The following is an 18,375-nucleotide window of genomic DNA, read 5'->3' on the forward strand; positions in this document are numbered from 1 at the left end:
GAATCTTTTTAATATATAGGCTGTGTATTTGATATGCGGACTCTCTCAAAAGCCTAGACCAAGTAGATTAGAAGCATCCAATAGCACAGCTATATACAAGATACTAGATACTGTACAGCAAACCATAACAAAAGGACTTTTCAAAGTTAACCCAATTACCAAATACTGTGATGATAACATTAACTATGATTGTCTTTTTGAACCCTAAGATAGCAGGAACCTCACATCTCCACTATAGATCCCCTACTTCCCCCAGTCCTGGAATCCTTGGATAGGGCCCACTTTCCCGTATGCCTCTCCCAATCCATACCAAATAATATTGCATCCGCCGATCACAACCTAACCAACGCAACGATTGCCACCTCAACATGCTTCACCTCAGACTGTGTCCAGAGACTTCACGTATGGAATGACAACCCTTCAGCTTCATTACTCAGGTGAGACCTTTCCTTTTATAGTACACTCTAATTTCATCTCAGGTGGTTCACTTTCTAACAAAGTCCCATAACCTAGATATACACCAGTTTCTGTGAGAGAGAGCTTATGTTCACACGTATCCATAAACTACTGCAAAATATATACCTGAAAGCAGAAGTACACTAGAGTTTGCAGTGAGTACCTCCCTAACACTTCCTCTCCACTATTCCAAGCTTTGGGCCCATGATTGCTCAACAATTTGTTTGGCTTCGTATGTTAACTCTCTTTTCAATCACCAGGTTTCAGATGCCACCAGGATGCTGGCCAGGCTTCCCTGGATTGAAGACCCCACCAATGTGTCCTGGAGCTCTGCTTCCCCAGAGACACACCCTACTAGGGAAAGAGAGAGGCAGACTGGGAGGACCGACCAGTCAACGCCCATGTTCAGCGGGGAAGCAATTACAGAAGCCAGACCTTCTACCTGCAACCCTCAATGACCCTGGGTCCATGCTCCCAGAGGGATAGAGAATGGGAAAGCTATCAGGGGAGGGGGTGGGTTATGGAGATTGGGTGGTCTGAATTGTGTGGAGTTGTACCCCTCCTACCTTATGGTTTTGTTAATTAATCCTTTCTTAAATAAAAAAAGAATAATATAGCGGTAATAATAATAATAATAATAATAAAAGAAAATAGTATAAGACTGTAAAGTATCTCTCTAAAATGAGTTTTAGTGAAGTGATAATAGGGTGATATTGGGCTATATTATTGAAATTAACCTTATGGGGTAGAGGAAGTTAGCAATATTCAATACAACTTTCTGCAGCAAAAGAAATGTTTTCTGTCCATGTTATTTAACAGAGTAGCTAAGGTATTAAGTACTTGAAATGTGGCTAATCAAACCAAATGACAATTTATTAAATTATTATTTGAATTGTCTTAAGTTTATTGAACTGCTTGCAGCTAATGGTTATCAAATTGGACAACACAGATAAAAGTCATCAATAAAGACAAGTGTGGGCTTGGGAGACAACATAGTGGTTCTGCAAAAGACCTTCATGTTTCAGGGTCAGTTCCAAGCACTACAGTACACCAGAGCTGAGCAGTGCTAGCCTGTGTGCCTCTCCCCCTACCTCCCATCTCTCTCTCTCATTAAAACAACAACAACAAAAAAAAAAAACAGGGGATCTGGCTTCACAGGCGGTGAAGCAGGTCTGCAAGTGTCTCTCTTTCTGTCCCCCTCTCTGTCTTCCCCTCCTCTCTCCATTTCTCTCTGTCCTATCTAACAATAATGACATCAACAACAATAACCACAACAACAATAAAATAACAAGGGCAACAAAAGGGAAAAATAAATAATAAAGAAAATAATTAATAAAAAAACAGAAACAATAGAAGCCTTCCACCTTCTGTACCCCCTAATGATCCTAGGTCTATATTCCCACAGAGATAAAGAATAGGAAAGCTTCCTGTTGGGAACATGTGTGAGCCTGATAGAGCTTAGGGAGAACCACCCCCATCTTTGGATGGAGGTCTGAGAAGATAACCTCTTGGTAAGTCTCTCTCAACCGAGGTGAGCATAAGGGGGGAAACTCAGACTTGGTTCTTTCCTTCTTGACTCTCAGGCCCACAGATACCCCAGTACTTCCCTCCATTAACTGCAGGCCACATGGCTGCAGATTCACTTATTCAAAGTCACCTTCTGATCACAGAAGAACACACCTTATCACACACTTCATCACACACCTCAGAGCCCAGACAAGAGAAATTCCAAACTATATGGCCTTTTGATATCCATCTTCTCTCTGTCTCACCCTACGGGTTTAACCCCTATGCTTCTCTCAAATACCTTTGGATAATTAAGTTGCCTGTGTTATGGAAAATAACTGTCTTGTATCTCATCAATTCCTGTCATACCAACCCCCTACCTTAGGGGCATGCTGACTGTTAAGAAACCTGTAATTTCTGTCATATTGCAACAATAATTACCTCCATTGCTTTTCTATTTAACTCATGTCCACTTTGCCAATAAACGGACTCTAGGATTCTGGGACTCTAAGGACTCAGATTCTAGATTCACGCTAAGAGTCCCCTGGTGTCTTTTACTTCGTGTCACCCCTGTCGTGAGCGAGAAAGAACCAGCTCATTACCTTTCCCCTGGAGGACACCCTGCCGGAGAAGGAGAAAGACACCCCGAAATCTGGAGCCCATAGCGTGGGGCAGAATTTCCCGACCCCAAGCACCCGGTTGAAAAAAATGCTGGCCCAACCGTAGAGGATCGGGACCGTGACTCCAGGAATGAAGAAGCAGTACCAAAGTACATCGGAAGGTAACCCCGAGACTCTCGTTTGAGTCCCTGTGATCTTTCTCTCCTTCTCCCTATCCTTCAAGCTTCAGGGAAGCTCGTGGAGTGGACGCAGAGAAGGAACCTTAGCAGATCAGAACCCTGGCCAGGCTCTGAGAAACTGAGTGTCCTTCCCCTGTTTAATCTTAAACGAGTCTGACCTAATTTTTCCTCTCCCACTTTTGTGGCATTTTGTTCTATACCCTCTCCTAATTTCTGAGTCAATCAGACATTAAAGTGGACCTAGGCATGGTCTTAAAACTGCTATTTACTGCTTAAAAGGAAAACGCAAAAGATAAAGCTTTTTTGTGACAGCCAGAGCCCTCAGAAAATGATTAAACCAGTTCTGAGTGAGATATTACCTGGCTAGCAAGTTATTCTTTAAAGAAAGAAAGAAATCAATCAAACAAGACGGTCTCTTTAACTTAAAGGTTATTAGAGAACCAGCACACACTTTTGATAGCAATTCAATGATTTGTTTCTTTAAAAATCTAAAATGTACATTAGCCCAGAAAAGAAACTTCCTAAATTTTTTTCTAGGCTGGGTGGTAAACTAAGCCCGCCTGTTCCATCCGTGCAGCCAATCACATCACAGAGATCCTGCTCCACAGATTAGCAAAGACTGCAGTCAGTCATTCCTCTAGCCACACCCGCCCCTCCTGGGGTCGGGTGGCGGGGGGGGGGGGGGGGGGGGGGGGGGGGGGGGGGGGGAGTGGTTGTGAGCTAAGAAAAAAATTTTTTTTTCACCACGAATGTCTGTTTTAAATTTGTGTGCTAACTTTTTTTTCACTAATGTGTGTTAACCCTCTGAAATAACTAGATTTTGTTTTAAGTTTTAAATAAGATTTACTTAAGCTGAATGTGATTTTAAAGATCCTGACTTGTAGAGTTGGCACACCTTTACCAGACTAAAATATAAGACAGTTTCATCCTTCTGATAGCTAATATCAGCATCAGTTCATTAGTTAAAAGATTTTCTGAGATCTCTAGGCATGGTAAAATGCCTCTACAGTCTCTCTCACTCTTGTGAGAATTGTAAACCTTAACAGCACCCCAATACCAACTGCCACTGTAACAAATTCCGTGCTTAGTCTGGCTTTGTAATGACCCAGTCAGGGTAGAACAGTGGCCTTGCCAGGAATAAAGGGTTAAACATGATATTCCTGGCCTGATAATTTTTTTTTTATTCGGCAGATGTGATTCAACAAAATTATTTAGTCTAATATTGTCATCTAAAATAAATGTAACAGTAAAAATTTATTTTTAAACATTTAAGCTATGAGGTTTATCTTAGCTTTTTAAGTGAAAGATCAATTAAATTGTGTACCCACCCTTGTTTATAGCTGCCCTAAGGGTGTGATAAGCTTTGTGATAAACAAAGATTCTAACAAACTAAGTTTAAAATTGTTTAAGTGATTAAAAAAATAATAATAATAGTAAGCATTTTATCATGTCAACACATTAGGTATTGACTTTCTATAACATACTGGTATATTTTAATAAAGAGCCTTCTAAAATCATATGAAGGAACTCAAGCCAATTCTAACCATTAAACTTCTAACTTGGTACACATTATTTTCTCTTAAGTAAATAATTATAGGTACAATCTACAGATGAAGAACCGACTGCTCATATGGTAAGATTTAAAGACAAACATTTTTCTTTTTTATTTATGGGTGTGTGATGACTCCTAAAGTCACTCATATCCTAAAATTTTTTTTCATTTTTTACAAGCGTCTTAAATTTTAACACTTGACCTGCCATAGTGAGAGCACTTTACTGGCTCCTGCTTTGTTTAATTAAGATCCTGCTATGCAGAATTTGAAGACTAATCCCCATTGATAAAAGCCAGTGCTCTCTGGCAGATTGATGTAACTCACCTGCCCAAGTTTGGTAAACAATTTTTTTTCTCAATTGGTACTTTTTCTAAATTTATGTGGGCTACAGCTCAAACAAGAAAAACTATAACCCTTAAGCTCAATTAATAAAAAAAGAAGGGGAATGCACCCCCCAGTATTCAGTTGGCTAAAGTATCAATGAAGTAACTTTACTAAACCTTCTTAATATTTACAGAAATCTGAATTGTCCATTTATTATATCTCATTGACAAAGCCACCCAATTTATAGAGACACATAGTCACAGAGACACATTTTTTTTCTTTTTTCTTTTTTCAATGCTGGAATGTTTGTTTTCCTTTTATTATGGTGGATGACATTACTGCTCTTGGAAAATCCACAGAGTCCCTGTTGGCAAGTCCTTACCATTAAAGGACACCATGCCAGTATATACTCCAGCTAACCTCACCAGCCTACCCAATTCTCTTTCTGCTGACCTAATTTTCGTGTCAGTTCTTCTCTACCTGGTCCTTGCCTCCTAGTTTTTCTTATTCCACAGCTGACCCTCTATGAAGAAGAAGAATTTCATCAGCTGGCGCTGACCCACCAGAGGACCAGACTTGCTGTTTCTTCCCCTGAACATCACATCAACTGACTGCATCCCTTAAACTTGCTGGTGGACTTTGGGACAATCTCTCTATGCTGCTGGACACATTGAAAATCAACTTCGACAGTCCATTTGACTTCACCTCGGACAGCTTGGAGCCTCTCCAGAGACAGATGAACTCCCTTGCCAAGGTGGTACTCCAGAACTGCCATGGTTTGGACTTGATTTATGCTAAATAGTGTGATCTTTGTCTAGAAAAATGTTGTTTCTTTTGTAAATGAAATTAGATTTGTAAAACCGAAATGTTAATATCTTGCACAAACTTAGCCGTGATATTAAGAATTGCTTTTCCCCTTTCAATACTAACTCCTGGTTCTCTTCTCCTTTAACTGCTTGGCTTCTGCCTCTCCTAGGCCCTTTGCTAGCTATGGTAGCTCTATCGATGATTATTCCTTGCCTCATTCAATTCCTCAAGAAACGCATACATGACATAATTAATGTTATAGTACAGAGAGTCTCAGTTCACCCTTACACTCGTATTCCTTTAGAGGAAAGAAATGCTCTAACTGACATTGATCCATAAACACAGTTCATTAATTAAAGAAATTAGGAGGAGATGTTGGGAACATGTGTGAGCCTGATAGAGCTTAGGGAGAACCACCCCCATCTTTGGATGGAGGTCTGAGAAGATAACCTCTTGGTAAGTCTCTCTCAACTGAGGTGAGCATAAGGGGGGAAACTCAGACTTGGTTCTTTCCTTCTTGACTCTCAGGCCCACAGATACCCCAGTACTTCCCTCCATTAACTGCAGGCCACATGGCTGCAGATTCACTTATTCAAAGTCACCTTCTGATCACAGAAGAACACACCTTATCACACACTTCATCACACACCTCAGAGCCCAGACAAGAGAAATTCCAAACTATATGGCCTTTTGATATCCATCTTCTCTCTGTCTCACCCTACGGGTTTAACCCCTATGCTTCTCTCAAATACCTTTGGATAATTAAGTTGCTTGTGTTATGGAAAATAACTGTCTTGTATCTCATCAATTCCTGTCATACCAACCCCCTACCTTAGGGGCATGCTGACTGTTAAGAAACCTGTAATTTCTGTCATATTGCAACAATAATTACCTCCATTGCTTTTCTATTTAACTCATGTCCACTTTGCCAATAAACGGACTCTAGGATTCTGGGACTCTAAGGACTCAGATTCTAGATTCACGCTAAGAGTCCCCTGGTGTCTTTTACTTCGTGTCACCCCTGTCGTGAGCGAGAAAGAACCAGCCCGTTACCTTTCCCCTGGAGGACACCCTGCCGGAGAAGGAGAGAGACACCCTGAAAGTTTCCAATGGAAGGGATGGGATACTGAATTCTAGTGGTGATAACTGTGCGGAATTGTGCCCCTCTGATCCTATGGTCTTGTCAATCATTATTAAATCAATAAAAAAAGTTAAAAAATAAAAAACTTTTTCTCAAAAAAAAAACCTTCCCCCTCAATTTATGCCAAGAATTATATTAAAATCAGTATATAATTTCAACAAATGGCTTGTTTACATACATAAAATGATCTTTTATTGAATAAATCAATGATATTGCTGTGAATATTCTACTTCATACGCCATCAGCTGCTCTTTTAATATTCATACCACTTATTTAAAGAATGCCAAAGAGTTGTTTTTTTTTTTTCATTTGCTGGCCAACACAACTCAGACTTGAAGATGAACACATTGAGGGAGGGAAATTCACACATGACCATAAACACTTTACTGGTAACACAGAGCTTAAGTCTGTCATGAATTTTGCCTCCTAGGAAGTCTCTCTCTCCAGTGATGCAGTAATCAACATGGAGAAAGGTCAAAACAAAAGGGCAGTTGTGTACTCTTGGAGCTGGTAAACAAATAGCAGAACTAAGATGTAGTGAGGCTTCAATTGTGAGTGAAGTGCTGCCAACAAGAGCTGACAACATCACTCTTAACATCCCAAGGCAAGCGACCACTGACAATGAGATGCTATCAGCCTTTCGTGCTGACAGAGGGGCTGCTGTGTATAGTGCCTTTGAGTTGAATTTATATAACAATAGGCTCCCAGTGTAACATTCAGGACTCTGTTCTACAGCAGAATAGGTGACAAAAGTTTCAGAGGCTTGGCATGCAACCATTTTTCTTTTTTTAAAGATATTTTGATTTATTTGTTTTGAAGAGAGACAGAAATTGAGAGGGAAAGTGAGATAGATAGAGAGAGACATCTGTAGCACTATTTCACCACTTGCTCCTCCTTGCAGGTGGAGCTGGGGGCTTGAACCTGGGTCCTTGTACACTATAATGAATATATTCAACCATGTGTGCTACCATCTGGCCCCCACGCATCTATCTTCCCAGGGTCATAGTTCACTATCTTTATTTTATTTTTTTATTATCTGTATTTTTATTGGATAGAGACAGCCAGAAATTGGGAGGAATGGGGAGATAGGGAGAGATACAAAGACACATCTGCAGCCCTGCTTCACCACTCATGAAGCTGTCCCTCTGCAGGTGGGGGCTGGGGGCTTGAACCCAGGACCTCGCACACTGTAACATGTATGCTTAACCAGGTGTGCCACCACCCAGCCCCCTTTATTTTATTTTTTAATTTTATTTATTGATTTGATTTGATAGAACAGAGAGAACTTGAGAGGGTGGGGCAGACGGTAAAGGAGAGAAGGTGGGGGTCAGGCAGTGGAAAACGCAGTACCACATAGTACTAAGTGCAAGGACCCACACAAGGATCCAGGTTCCATCCCCCAGCTCCCCACCTGCAGCAGAAATGCTTCACAAGCAGTGAAGTAAGTTTGCAGGTGTCTATCTTTCTCTCTCCCTCTTCATCTCCCTTTCCTCTCTCAATTTCTCTCTATCCTATCCAATAAAATAGGGGGGGAAAATGGTTGCCAGGAGCAGTGCATTTATAGTGCTGGCACCAATCCCCAGTAAAAACCCTGAAGAAAAACAACAACAAAACAAAAAGAGGTGGGGAATGACACCTATAGCACTGCTTCACTACTTATGAAGTTTCCTCCCTGCAGGTGAGGACTGGGGACTTGAGCCCAGGTGCTTGTGCATGTTAATATGTGCACTTAACCAGATGTGCCACCACCCCAGTCCCTTGTTCACTATCTTTAGATAGAAGAGAATGTATTTCTTTACATGGATTCCATGGTCTCTGTGGCTAAATTATGTGTAGTACACATCTCTATATATACAAATACAAACACACATATATCTATATACTACTCATTAACATATTGGTATATTCTGGACCCTGCACATTTAATTATTATAATGTCAGTGAAAGTTTAAAATGTTGTACTAGCAATGTAAGTTTAAATTTACCACATGCCTTTTAAAAACAGATTACAAATAATGACCACATTACAAAGTACATATGAGATACTCCTTTCTGAAAATTTACTTAGCTGAATTGGAAAGAAAGCAGAAATAAATTATAGTAGAGTTAATGATACTAACTATTTTAATGACATTAACTCATCCTTCAAGTGTGGAAATTTCACCAGAAATCTATCCATTCATGAACTCATTAGAAATCACTCTACTTGATACATGTATGTATTCCCTCGGGCTCTTTGGAATGTGCTTTCTTTAACATATTAGAGCTAAGAAACACGTCTTCTCTTTCCAATGTTCTCTTTCCAAAGTGTTTTGTACATAAACCTATACATTTTCTTTTGGTGCTGATGATAATATTGGAGTAAGGAGAATAAAGAATTCAGTGTTGTGGTACATCCACAGTGAGAAAATAAGTAAAACATTTAAGTGATCATTTTAGACTGTAGAATACCAGGCCCAGTGTAAGACTATGGATCTCGGTAAATGAGTAAAGCATCTGTATTTGCTCAAGCATTGACTTAATCAGTCCGTTGAACAATTTATACCACTAACTGATTCAAGGTATTTCCTTTTTCAGAGTAAGTGTCCATTTCCATTTTCACTTTCCCAAATCTAATGAATGTTCACTTGATCCTGAACTGCCAGAACCTTAGTTCTTCCTCTGTGCTCTGATTTACTTTTGCCTCCTCCTGCAGTTCTAGCAAAGCCTGTTCATTCTTTCAGAGAGAGAATGAGAGAGAGAGATTTGAGTTACCTTGATATTTTCTGGCAAGGGTTTGTTCTGGGTCATCCCCACAGCAATCAAAGCTATTATAGCTATGAGGAAAGAGAAGCCTAGGATGATCAGTATATTTTTGGAGCAACATCTCTTCAGTTCAGAGTCTAAAACCAAAAGAAGAAAAGAGAAAGAACATTATCAAGAGGTCAACAAACATTGATTGTATTTTCCTTTCTTCCCTGAGTGGCCTTTTGCTGCCTGTCTGGAAATATCAAAGACAGATAAAAGCTAATCTTTATCCATGATACTTTTGCAAAGTAAATGGGAAATAATTCAGTAACATGAGAGTCTGTCTATTCTGTGATAAAGAACAAATTCTGTTCCGGTGCTAGTCTGCTAGTGTCTATAGTAGGAATAAATAGGCAGTATTATATCAGTATTCATATATGGAATGAAGAGATGAAAGAATCCCCTAGTTGATAGCTTAATAAGTAATAGTAAAGTACAAGTAAAAAAAAACCCCAAAAACTAGGGGCCAGGTGGTGGCGCATCTGATTAAGAGCACACATGACAGTCTGCAAGGACCCAGGTTCAAGCCCCTGGTCCCCACTTGCGCTGGCACTCCCATGGAGGGGATCCAGCCAGGGGGCAAATCTCCAGTCCTCCCTCACTGGCTCTCAGGGACCGCGTGATACAGAAAGGAGAACTCGGGGAGTATTCTGGTACAAACACTCATTTATTTGGAGATGGGTACAGGTTTATATAGAGAGTTAAACAAAGAACATTTTCCACATATGTCAGAAATCACAGGTTTCTTAAAGGTCAGCTTGCCCCTATGGTAGGGAGCTGGCATGACAAGAATTGATGTGATACATAAAGGTCAAAACAATTAGTCTCCATGATGTAGGCAGTTTAATTATCCAAAGGCATTTGAGAGAAGCATAGGGGTTAAAACAGTAAGGTGAGGTAGAAAAAAGAAAAACAAAAATTGATGTAAATCATAGATATCAAAGGACACAAGGAAATAAGATTTGGGGGCTTTTCACTGTCTGCTATTAGGGGTGTATGATAGTGTGTTTTCCTTTGTGATCAAAAGGTGAAGTGGATGTGTGAACTTTGAGTGAACCCTAAAGCAGGCAACCATTTGGCCTGCTGCTAGCAGGGAGAAACTAAGTGTGAGAGGCCTGTAGGCTTTCTGTGAGCTTGGGAGACTAACAAGGAGAAACTGAGTCTGGGAGGCTTTTCCTTCTTGGCTCATCTCTAAGGAGAGAGTCTAACAAGTGGGGTGTCTTTCCAGACCTCCATCCAAGAATGAGAGAGCTCCCCTAAGCTCCACCAAGTTTTCACATAGTCCCACACACCTGCAGGGGGAAGTCTTCACAAGGGGTGAAGCAAGCTGTGGGTATCTCTTTGTCTCTCTCCCTCTCTATCTTTCCCACTCCTCTCAATTTCTCTCTGTTTCTATCCAATAATAAATAAATAAATAAATAATATTTGAAAAACTAGGAGAGGTTTCACTTTTAAAATCAACCACAACAATGTTTAAGATAGTAAAGAGCATTTGTCATCAAACATCAAAACCTCACTGTTCCATGATACTTCCTGGCTTAGCATACCCCTTGCATTTCAAACATACTCATCCGGTTAACAATCGGCAAGGGCTGGGGAAAGCAGATCACCTGGTTAGTGCACCACTGGAGGAAATTTCAGTGTGGTGTTTTTCCTGTCCCCCAAACCCCTGCCTCCCTTTCTTTCTATTTCTGACACAAAATGGTGAATCCTCAACAATGACAAACCAAACAACCAGCCAAACATCCAAAAACTGGTAATAGCATAGAAGCTGTGGGGTTTTGACCATTTCAGGTCATTATTCACATTCTCTTATCTATTCTGCTTTTTTAGTCTCTACTGGTGACGGAACATAAAAGAAAACAAACAAATAAATATAACAGATTCCAGGAGGAGCATTATGTAAGAAGAAAAAGTTATCTTCATCAGGATAGCCACTGTGTATAGTGGAGGTGAACCAAAAATGAAATTCCTTTTAGTCTAATGACTCCTCTCTCAACTCTCCATAAGCTATTCCCAAACTTTTCCTTAGACTTTGGGGGTAAGGGATAGGACAAAAGAATAAAGAAATGTGGAACATAGGGGCTGAGTTGAGTGCACATATTACAATATGCAAGGACCTGGGTTCAAGTCCCCAGCCCCCACCTTGAGGGGGAAAGCGTTGTGAGTGGTGAGGCAGGGCTGCAGGTGTCTTTTCTCTCCCTCTCTATATCTCCCCCTTCCCTCTAAATTTCTGGCTGTCTCTACCCAATACATAAGTAGAGATAATTTTAAAAAATCAAAAAGAAAGAAAGAAACATGGAAATGAAGTGGATTCTCTAGAATAGCTTGAGCTTCTCAGGGGACAGCACATGGGGTCAAAACATGCAGGGCGTTCAGCCTTCTTTTTCTCTTCTTTTGGCAGCCAGCAGCCTCAGAAGCATGCTGACAAGGGAGGTCCTCTTCAAACTCTTGAGCAGAAATTTGGATTTTATCTAAAGGACTGTTACCTATATGAGTTTCCAGACTGCATTAACCTTTCAATTTTTGAACCAGTTTTCGCCCATCACACCAAACAGAACAGAATTTAGGAGAAAGCATTTTAGCAACACCATTGTCCATGACATCCAAACAAAGGAACAACAAATGGAATGTGTAGTTCTCCCCCTCTTCTCCCTTCCCGAAAGAACCTTGATTTTGTTCCAGTGCCTGCTACTCCCCTATGAAGTCCACACCCTTTAGAGGAAGAGGATACAAGACCCAGTCAAGCTGATGGATTTTGCTAAGTTGAATATTCTTTCCTTTGGCAGTGAATGGTTGAATAATGGCTATGTAGCCAATTAGTCTGTGAGGCTCTAGAGGAAGTTGGCTGGAGCAAGCAAGTTAAAGAAAGGAAGTAATCTCACTTTCTCAAATTTTGTTCTGCCTGGATGGAATGGCAACCAGTGATCGCAGAGAGGTGAAAAACGTTCGAGAATATGAGGGCATTCTGAGCTGCTAAAATAACATGCCTTGATTTCACCTTTTCACAAGACTTATTATTTAGCCCAATTAGAACCAGCCCAAACTTCCTGACTCTACTGGTATGGCATAAATGTTTTGTTTGATGTGAAGAGTCTAGAATCTACAAAAAGAAGCCCTGGGATACCCCCTATCGTGGTTCCTAAAGTTGTAATATCAACAAACACAGCTCAAAAAGCATAAGCTTTAGATGAACAACTTCAAATCTAATACCCAAGGGAAACATATTACAACATTTTTACTAAGTTAGACTTTTTAATGTTTCATTACCTCCTTGAATTATTCACAAGAACTGGACTCTTCTATTTTTGTAAATATAACAATTTAACTATCTCATTTGCCTTTCATATCTACTATCCACTGGGGGAAAAAATTAACAGGGGACTGGAGAGACAGTGTAAGACTTTATGCACAAGACTTTCATGCCTTAGGCTCTGAGGTACTGGGTTCCAACCCCAGCACCACCAACAAAACCAAAACTGAGCAGTGCTCTGGTCATTAAAATTAAAATTTGAAAAGAAAAAAAAAGGTTAACTCAATTTGTTAGAGATAGGATAAGCCATTAAAGAAGTCCATAAACAAGAGATTTCAGGTCCTAAGTATGGAAGAAGAAAAATTTAAACCAAGGAGTGTTCTAAAGTGACCCCAATACAGAGTTGGGGTGGGGATTAGGTTAGGTAGGGATTAGGTTAAGAATCAGGGAAATCTTTCTGGGAGAGAAAAATCTGAATTGTGAGAGACCTCAATGATGAGAACACACGAGTTATAAGGGGGAGTAAGAGCATTTGAGGCTACGGCAACAATAAAAGAAAGCCCTGAGGTGTGGGAGCAGCTACATGGTACTCTAGTGGTTTATTCCTTTTCCCAACAGGAGTCTTTACTCATTATTAGCACTAAATAGTTGAAAGTAGACTTTTCCACACTTGTATATTCTTTGTCATGATACATATAATACTATAAATTATGCAAGTCTGCACTGTCACTCTTTTCTTTCTCTCTTTTTAAGAGTAGGATAAGAAAAACTTAGAGGGAGAAGTGGGAAAACTTTTACACAGGTTTTATAAACTTTATTATTTTTATATTTTAAAATTTATTTAAATATTTTATTTTGGCTAGACACAGAGGGAAATTGAGATGGAAGGAGGAAACAGAGAGAGAGAGAGAGAGACCTGCAGCACTGCTTCACCACTTGTAAAACTTACTCTCCTCCAAGTGGGAACTGGGGGCTTGAGCCTGGATCCTTGAGTATTCCAACATGTGCTCTCTACCAGATGCTCCACTACCCAGCCCTTACTTTATTATTTAAAAAAATGCTAAATGGATGTATCTAGGACATGCTCATAGAAAGAGAAACCACCCCACCTTTTTCTCAGTTCCCCAGGGCTCTTTCAAATGTTGTGACCACAACAATCAAGTTCTATTATGGAAAACTCACGGGGCTGGTGTGGTAGTGCATCTGGTAGAGCGCACATACTATAATGTGCAAGGACCCAGGTTCAAGTCCCTGGTCCCCACCTGCAGGAGGAAAACTTTGCAAGTGGTAAAGCAGTGTAGCAGGTGTCTCTCTGTCTCTCTCCCTATCTTATCTCCCCTACCCTCTAAATTTCTGACTGTCTCTAGTCAACAAATAAAGATTTAAAAATTTTTTAAAAGTAAGAAAACTCACAACTCTCTTCTCCATTCAAAAGCCCTTTATTTGCTTTGTGGGTAGTATATATGTGGTTTCTACCAAACAATATGAAATGGCTTTCCAAAAATCAACCACATGAAACATTTGTATCAAAATACCCAGTAGTGAATGGTTGCATATTTTTCCCCTTTCAATGATGTCACAATATGGTAAAATGCAAGACTGCCACTTCTCTCTCATTTTCTTTCCTTTCACTTAAAAAGACTTTTTGGGCTCAGGCAAAAATTAGTAAAGTCACGGGCCCCTTGGAATATACCTAAAATAGACCTACTCGCTTTTTCTAACACCAAGACCCTTAATCCCATCTGCTCTATTTTTATGTTTAGGTTCCTGATTATTAAATAATTTTTCCTGCTTCATATCTTAATGCTTTTCAACCACCAAGATGCAGATGTTACCATGATGCCAACCTGACTTCACTATGCAGACGACCTCACCAATGTGTCCTAGAACTTCACCTCCCCAGAGCCCTACTCCACTAGGGAAAAACATAAACAGGCTGGGAGCATGGATTGACCTGCCAATGTCCATGTCCAGCAGAGAAGCAATTACAGAAGCCAGGCCTTCCACCTTCTGCACCCCATAAAGATCTGTAGTCCATACTCCAGAGGGATAAAGAAAAGGGAGTCTTCCAGTGGAGGGGATGGACATGGAACTCTAGTGGTGAGAACTGAATTATATGAAATTGGACCCCTCTTATCCCACAGTTTTGTCAATCATTCTTTAATCACTAATAAAACAAAAGACTTTTCTGTTCAAGGTGGGAGAGTCAGATATAAACTTCAGCTCTTCCTTTGACAGTGTGACAAAAGAAGGAAACCCTGGCTTGGCGAAAACACAGACTGACTTCAAGCCAACTGTTTGTATCAGAGGTAAAAGCATAAAGCATAAAAAATTTACAGAAAAATTATCAGGACATCCACAGTAATCCTATGAAAGATCAAGATTATTAAGCCGTCCTTGGTTAAAATTTTGCAGTGCAGACAATTTCACTAGCTCTGCTTTCTGAGAACAGAGATGCAATATTTGAAGTTTTACTCCACTAACTTAAAAAATTGGAAGTCTGGATCAGGAAACAGAGTAGCTCCCAAATATGGGAAAGGTGTATAGATATTCTTGACTGTAAACCCCAAAGATTTGATGTGATCTGGGGCCCATATTAGTCTTAGGAGCCCATGTGACCTGTGCATCTCTGTAGATCTGAGCTCACATTCTATGATCATGAGTAGGAAAGTTCAAAGCTGCCCCAATATCAGGACCCATGTTTCTCAGGTGGAGCACAGAGTATGTTGTCCAGCCTCCCTTCAGAGGATGGAACATTCTCTACTGTTGTTGATCCAAGTTGAGGGCAAGGTCCTATGGGGGTCCACAAAGGGGTCTATTTTGTTGTTCCTGCTAGGAATGACCAGTAACAGTAGAGAGAGGGATTTATTTGAGGTCTAGGCCCATCAAGTCTGTTTGGGAATCTCAGGACTTCCTGAATAGGACCTCAACTGATGGGGTGGACTGATAGTGACTATAGAGTCATCCTTAAAGCATGCCAGTCTCCTGTGTTATTCAACTTTTTCAGACCTTGCTTTGATGAGGTTAGCTTTGAAGTGTGTGAGAGAACTGTAATAGGAAGTAGGTGAGGAGGGTATCTAAGTCCTAGTAGACACTATTTCATTTGGATCCACCTGCATATCAGATTTCAGGCTTAGGGGGAAAAAAACTAGTATAGCTACAGGCCATTTGGAATATAACTAAAATATGCCTACTAGACCTCTACAAAACGGAGACCGTCCTCAACTCTTCATCTGCACCATTTAAGCCTTTAGGTTAGTGATTAGTCAACAGTTTGTTTGGCTTTATATGTTAATTCTCTTTTCAGCTACCAGGTTCCAGATGCTAGCATGATGCCAACCAGACTTCCCTGAACAGACCCCACCAATGTGTCCTGGAGCTCCGATTCCCCAGAATCCCACCCCACCAGGGAAAGAGAAAGGCAGGCTGGGAGGATGGATCGACCTGTCAACGCCCATGTTCAGTGGGGAAGCAATTACAGGAGCCAGACATTCCACCTTCTGCATCCCACAATGACCTTGGGTCCATACTCCCAGAGGATTAAAGACTAGGAAAGCTGTTAAAGGAGGGAGTGGGATATGGAGTTCTGGTGGTGGGAATTGTGTGGAGTTGTACCCCTCTTATCCTATGGTTGTGTCAGTGTTTCCTTTTTATTTAAGAAAAATAATTGAAGTCTTAGCAGATATTGTGAGGTTTCCGACAAAAATAACCAAAATTTGGCTTGGCAAATCCAAACTCACTAGATAGAAATTGTTTCCAACCACCAGTGGGTCACAACTAGAATAAAGTTGTTATGAACAATATAGCAAGCATGGATAGAACTGACAAGAAAGTATCAGTAGAGGGCAGTTGGCCTTTTGTTTGCAGAGTTCAGTGATAGAATAATCCTGGAGGCTCTGGAATAGATAGCTCTTAATCTGACCTTGCCATTCTCCCAAATTTCAAAGTTAAAGTCACTATGTTAGCAATCTTCCTTCCCCTCCATGATAGACATTCCCATGGCACTACCTTCTTGTATGGAGAATGGCCACACCTGTTCTAACCACCCCCACTTCTTCTACAACAGCCCATGCAAGTATCTCCCACAGCAGAAATACTCCGTATCTGACCTTCCCAGTACTCTTCCTGACCAAAAATACATGGTAGCTTTCCCCTGCTTGCCAGACGCCTGTCACCCAGAACACAATGTCTGACATTATGATCACTGAAATTTAAATTCCGTAAATACAGGTATTTTTCCCCCCTGGCTAGCACATTACTGTATTCCCAACTGAATGAATTTGAATGAATCAATGAATTTTGGATTCTGACTTTTTTTAAACTCAGATTTGATTCACTCAGAATATCTCCATCCCCCCACCTGCACCCACACACATGACTTGTCTCCATTAAACTCAGGTTCAGCTGGAGGCCATGTTCCCTCACACAGACTTCAAAACTCACTTCTTCCAGTAGTAATTTCACTTTGTTGAATGGTTGTTGTTAGGAGAGGTTGTTTCATTCATTCTTTTTTTTTAATTTCTTTATTGGGGGATTAATGTTTTATATTTAAAAGAAAATACAATAGTTTGTACATGCATAACATCTCCCAGTTTTCCACATAACAATACAACCCCCATTAGCTCCTCTGTCATCCTTTTTGGACCTGTATTCTCCACCCCCCATCCCAGAGTCTTTTACTTTGGTGCAATAGACAATTCCAGTTCAGGTTCTACTTGTGTTTTTTATTCTGACCTTGTTTTTCAACTTCTGCCTGAGAGTGAGATCACCCCATATTCATCCTTCTACTTCTGACTTGTTTCACTTAACATGATTTTTTCAAGGTCCATCCAAGATTGGCTGAAAATGGTGAAGTCACCATTTTTAATAGCTGAGTAGTATTCCATTGTGTATATATAGCACAACTTGCTCAGCCACTCATCTGTTGTTGGACACGTGGGTTGCTTCTAGGTTTTGGCTATTACAAATTGTGCTGCCAAGAATATATGTGTACACAGATCTTTTTGGATGGGTGTGTTGGGTTCCCTAGGATATATCCCCAGGAGAGGAGTTGCAGGGTCATAGGGTAGGTCAATTTCTAGCCTTCTGAGAGTTCTCCAGACTGTTCTCCACAGAGGTTGGACTAATTGACATTCCCACCAGCAGTGCAGGAGGGTTCCTTTGACCCCACAACCTCTCCAGTGTTGCTGAGGAGTTATTCTGATGCAGTCTCCGCCCCCAGGTTTCACTACACCCGCGCGAAACCCTAGCATTGCCCCCTTCAACCAATCCTGGCCCTACACGTCACCCCTGGTTGTCGCCCAATAAAAAGCCCCCTAACCCCACCCCTCTGGGCTCTCAGCTCTCCCTCTCTGAGGTCTCGCTCCCTGCTCTCCCCCCGTGGTCAGGTAGTGGGGACGGCCATTGCCGGCTGGCTCCACGTGGTCTGAACCAAACCCCCCCATCCTATAATAAAGATCTGTGTACCCCTTTGCTCTGGACGTCCGCTCTCTTCTCCGTGGTGCAGTACGACACCAGACCACATCAACAACATCTGGCGCCCATCGTGTTCTGTACCCATACCACGCCCGGCCTGAGGTCTCCGAAACCGCCCAGACACAGGTAAGTGGCATCCACCCACTTCTGTGGCCCCGCGTTTCCCTCCACCAATATCCAGCTAGCAAAAGCCTTAACTACGTTAAATCTCTTTAATATTTACAATAACTCGGCCTTACCCCCTATTATTCTTCACTGGCAAACACCATCTACC

At 41.0% G+C, this 18,375-nt stretch overlaps 1 protein-coding gene across 1 annotated transcript in view; it reads right to left on the reverse strand.

Moving 5' to 3' along the window:
- Positions 1–18,375, reverse strand: part of ENTPD1 (ectonucleoside triphosphate diphosphohydrolase 1) — a 133,415-nt gene that overhangs the window by 48,612 nt on the left and 66,428 nt on the right. Inside the window, exon 2 of the mRNA XM_060193083.1 lies at positions 9,341–9,468. Within this exon, the coding sequence (XP_060049066.1) occupies positions 9,341–9,468 (128 nt within the window). The remainder of the gene's footprint in view (positions 1–9,340; positions 9,469–18,375) is intronic.

Source organism: Erinaceus europaeus, chromosome 1 (genome assembly GCF_950295315.1).
Source record: "Erinaceus europaeus chromosome 1, mEriEur2.1, whole genome shotgun sequence".
In the NCBI taxonomy this organism is placed as follows: domain Eukaryota; kingdom Metazoa; phylum Chordata; class Mammalia; order Eulipotyphla; family Erinaceidae; genus Erinaceus; species Erinaceus europaeus.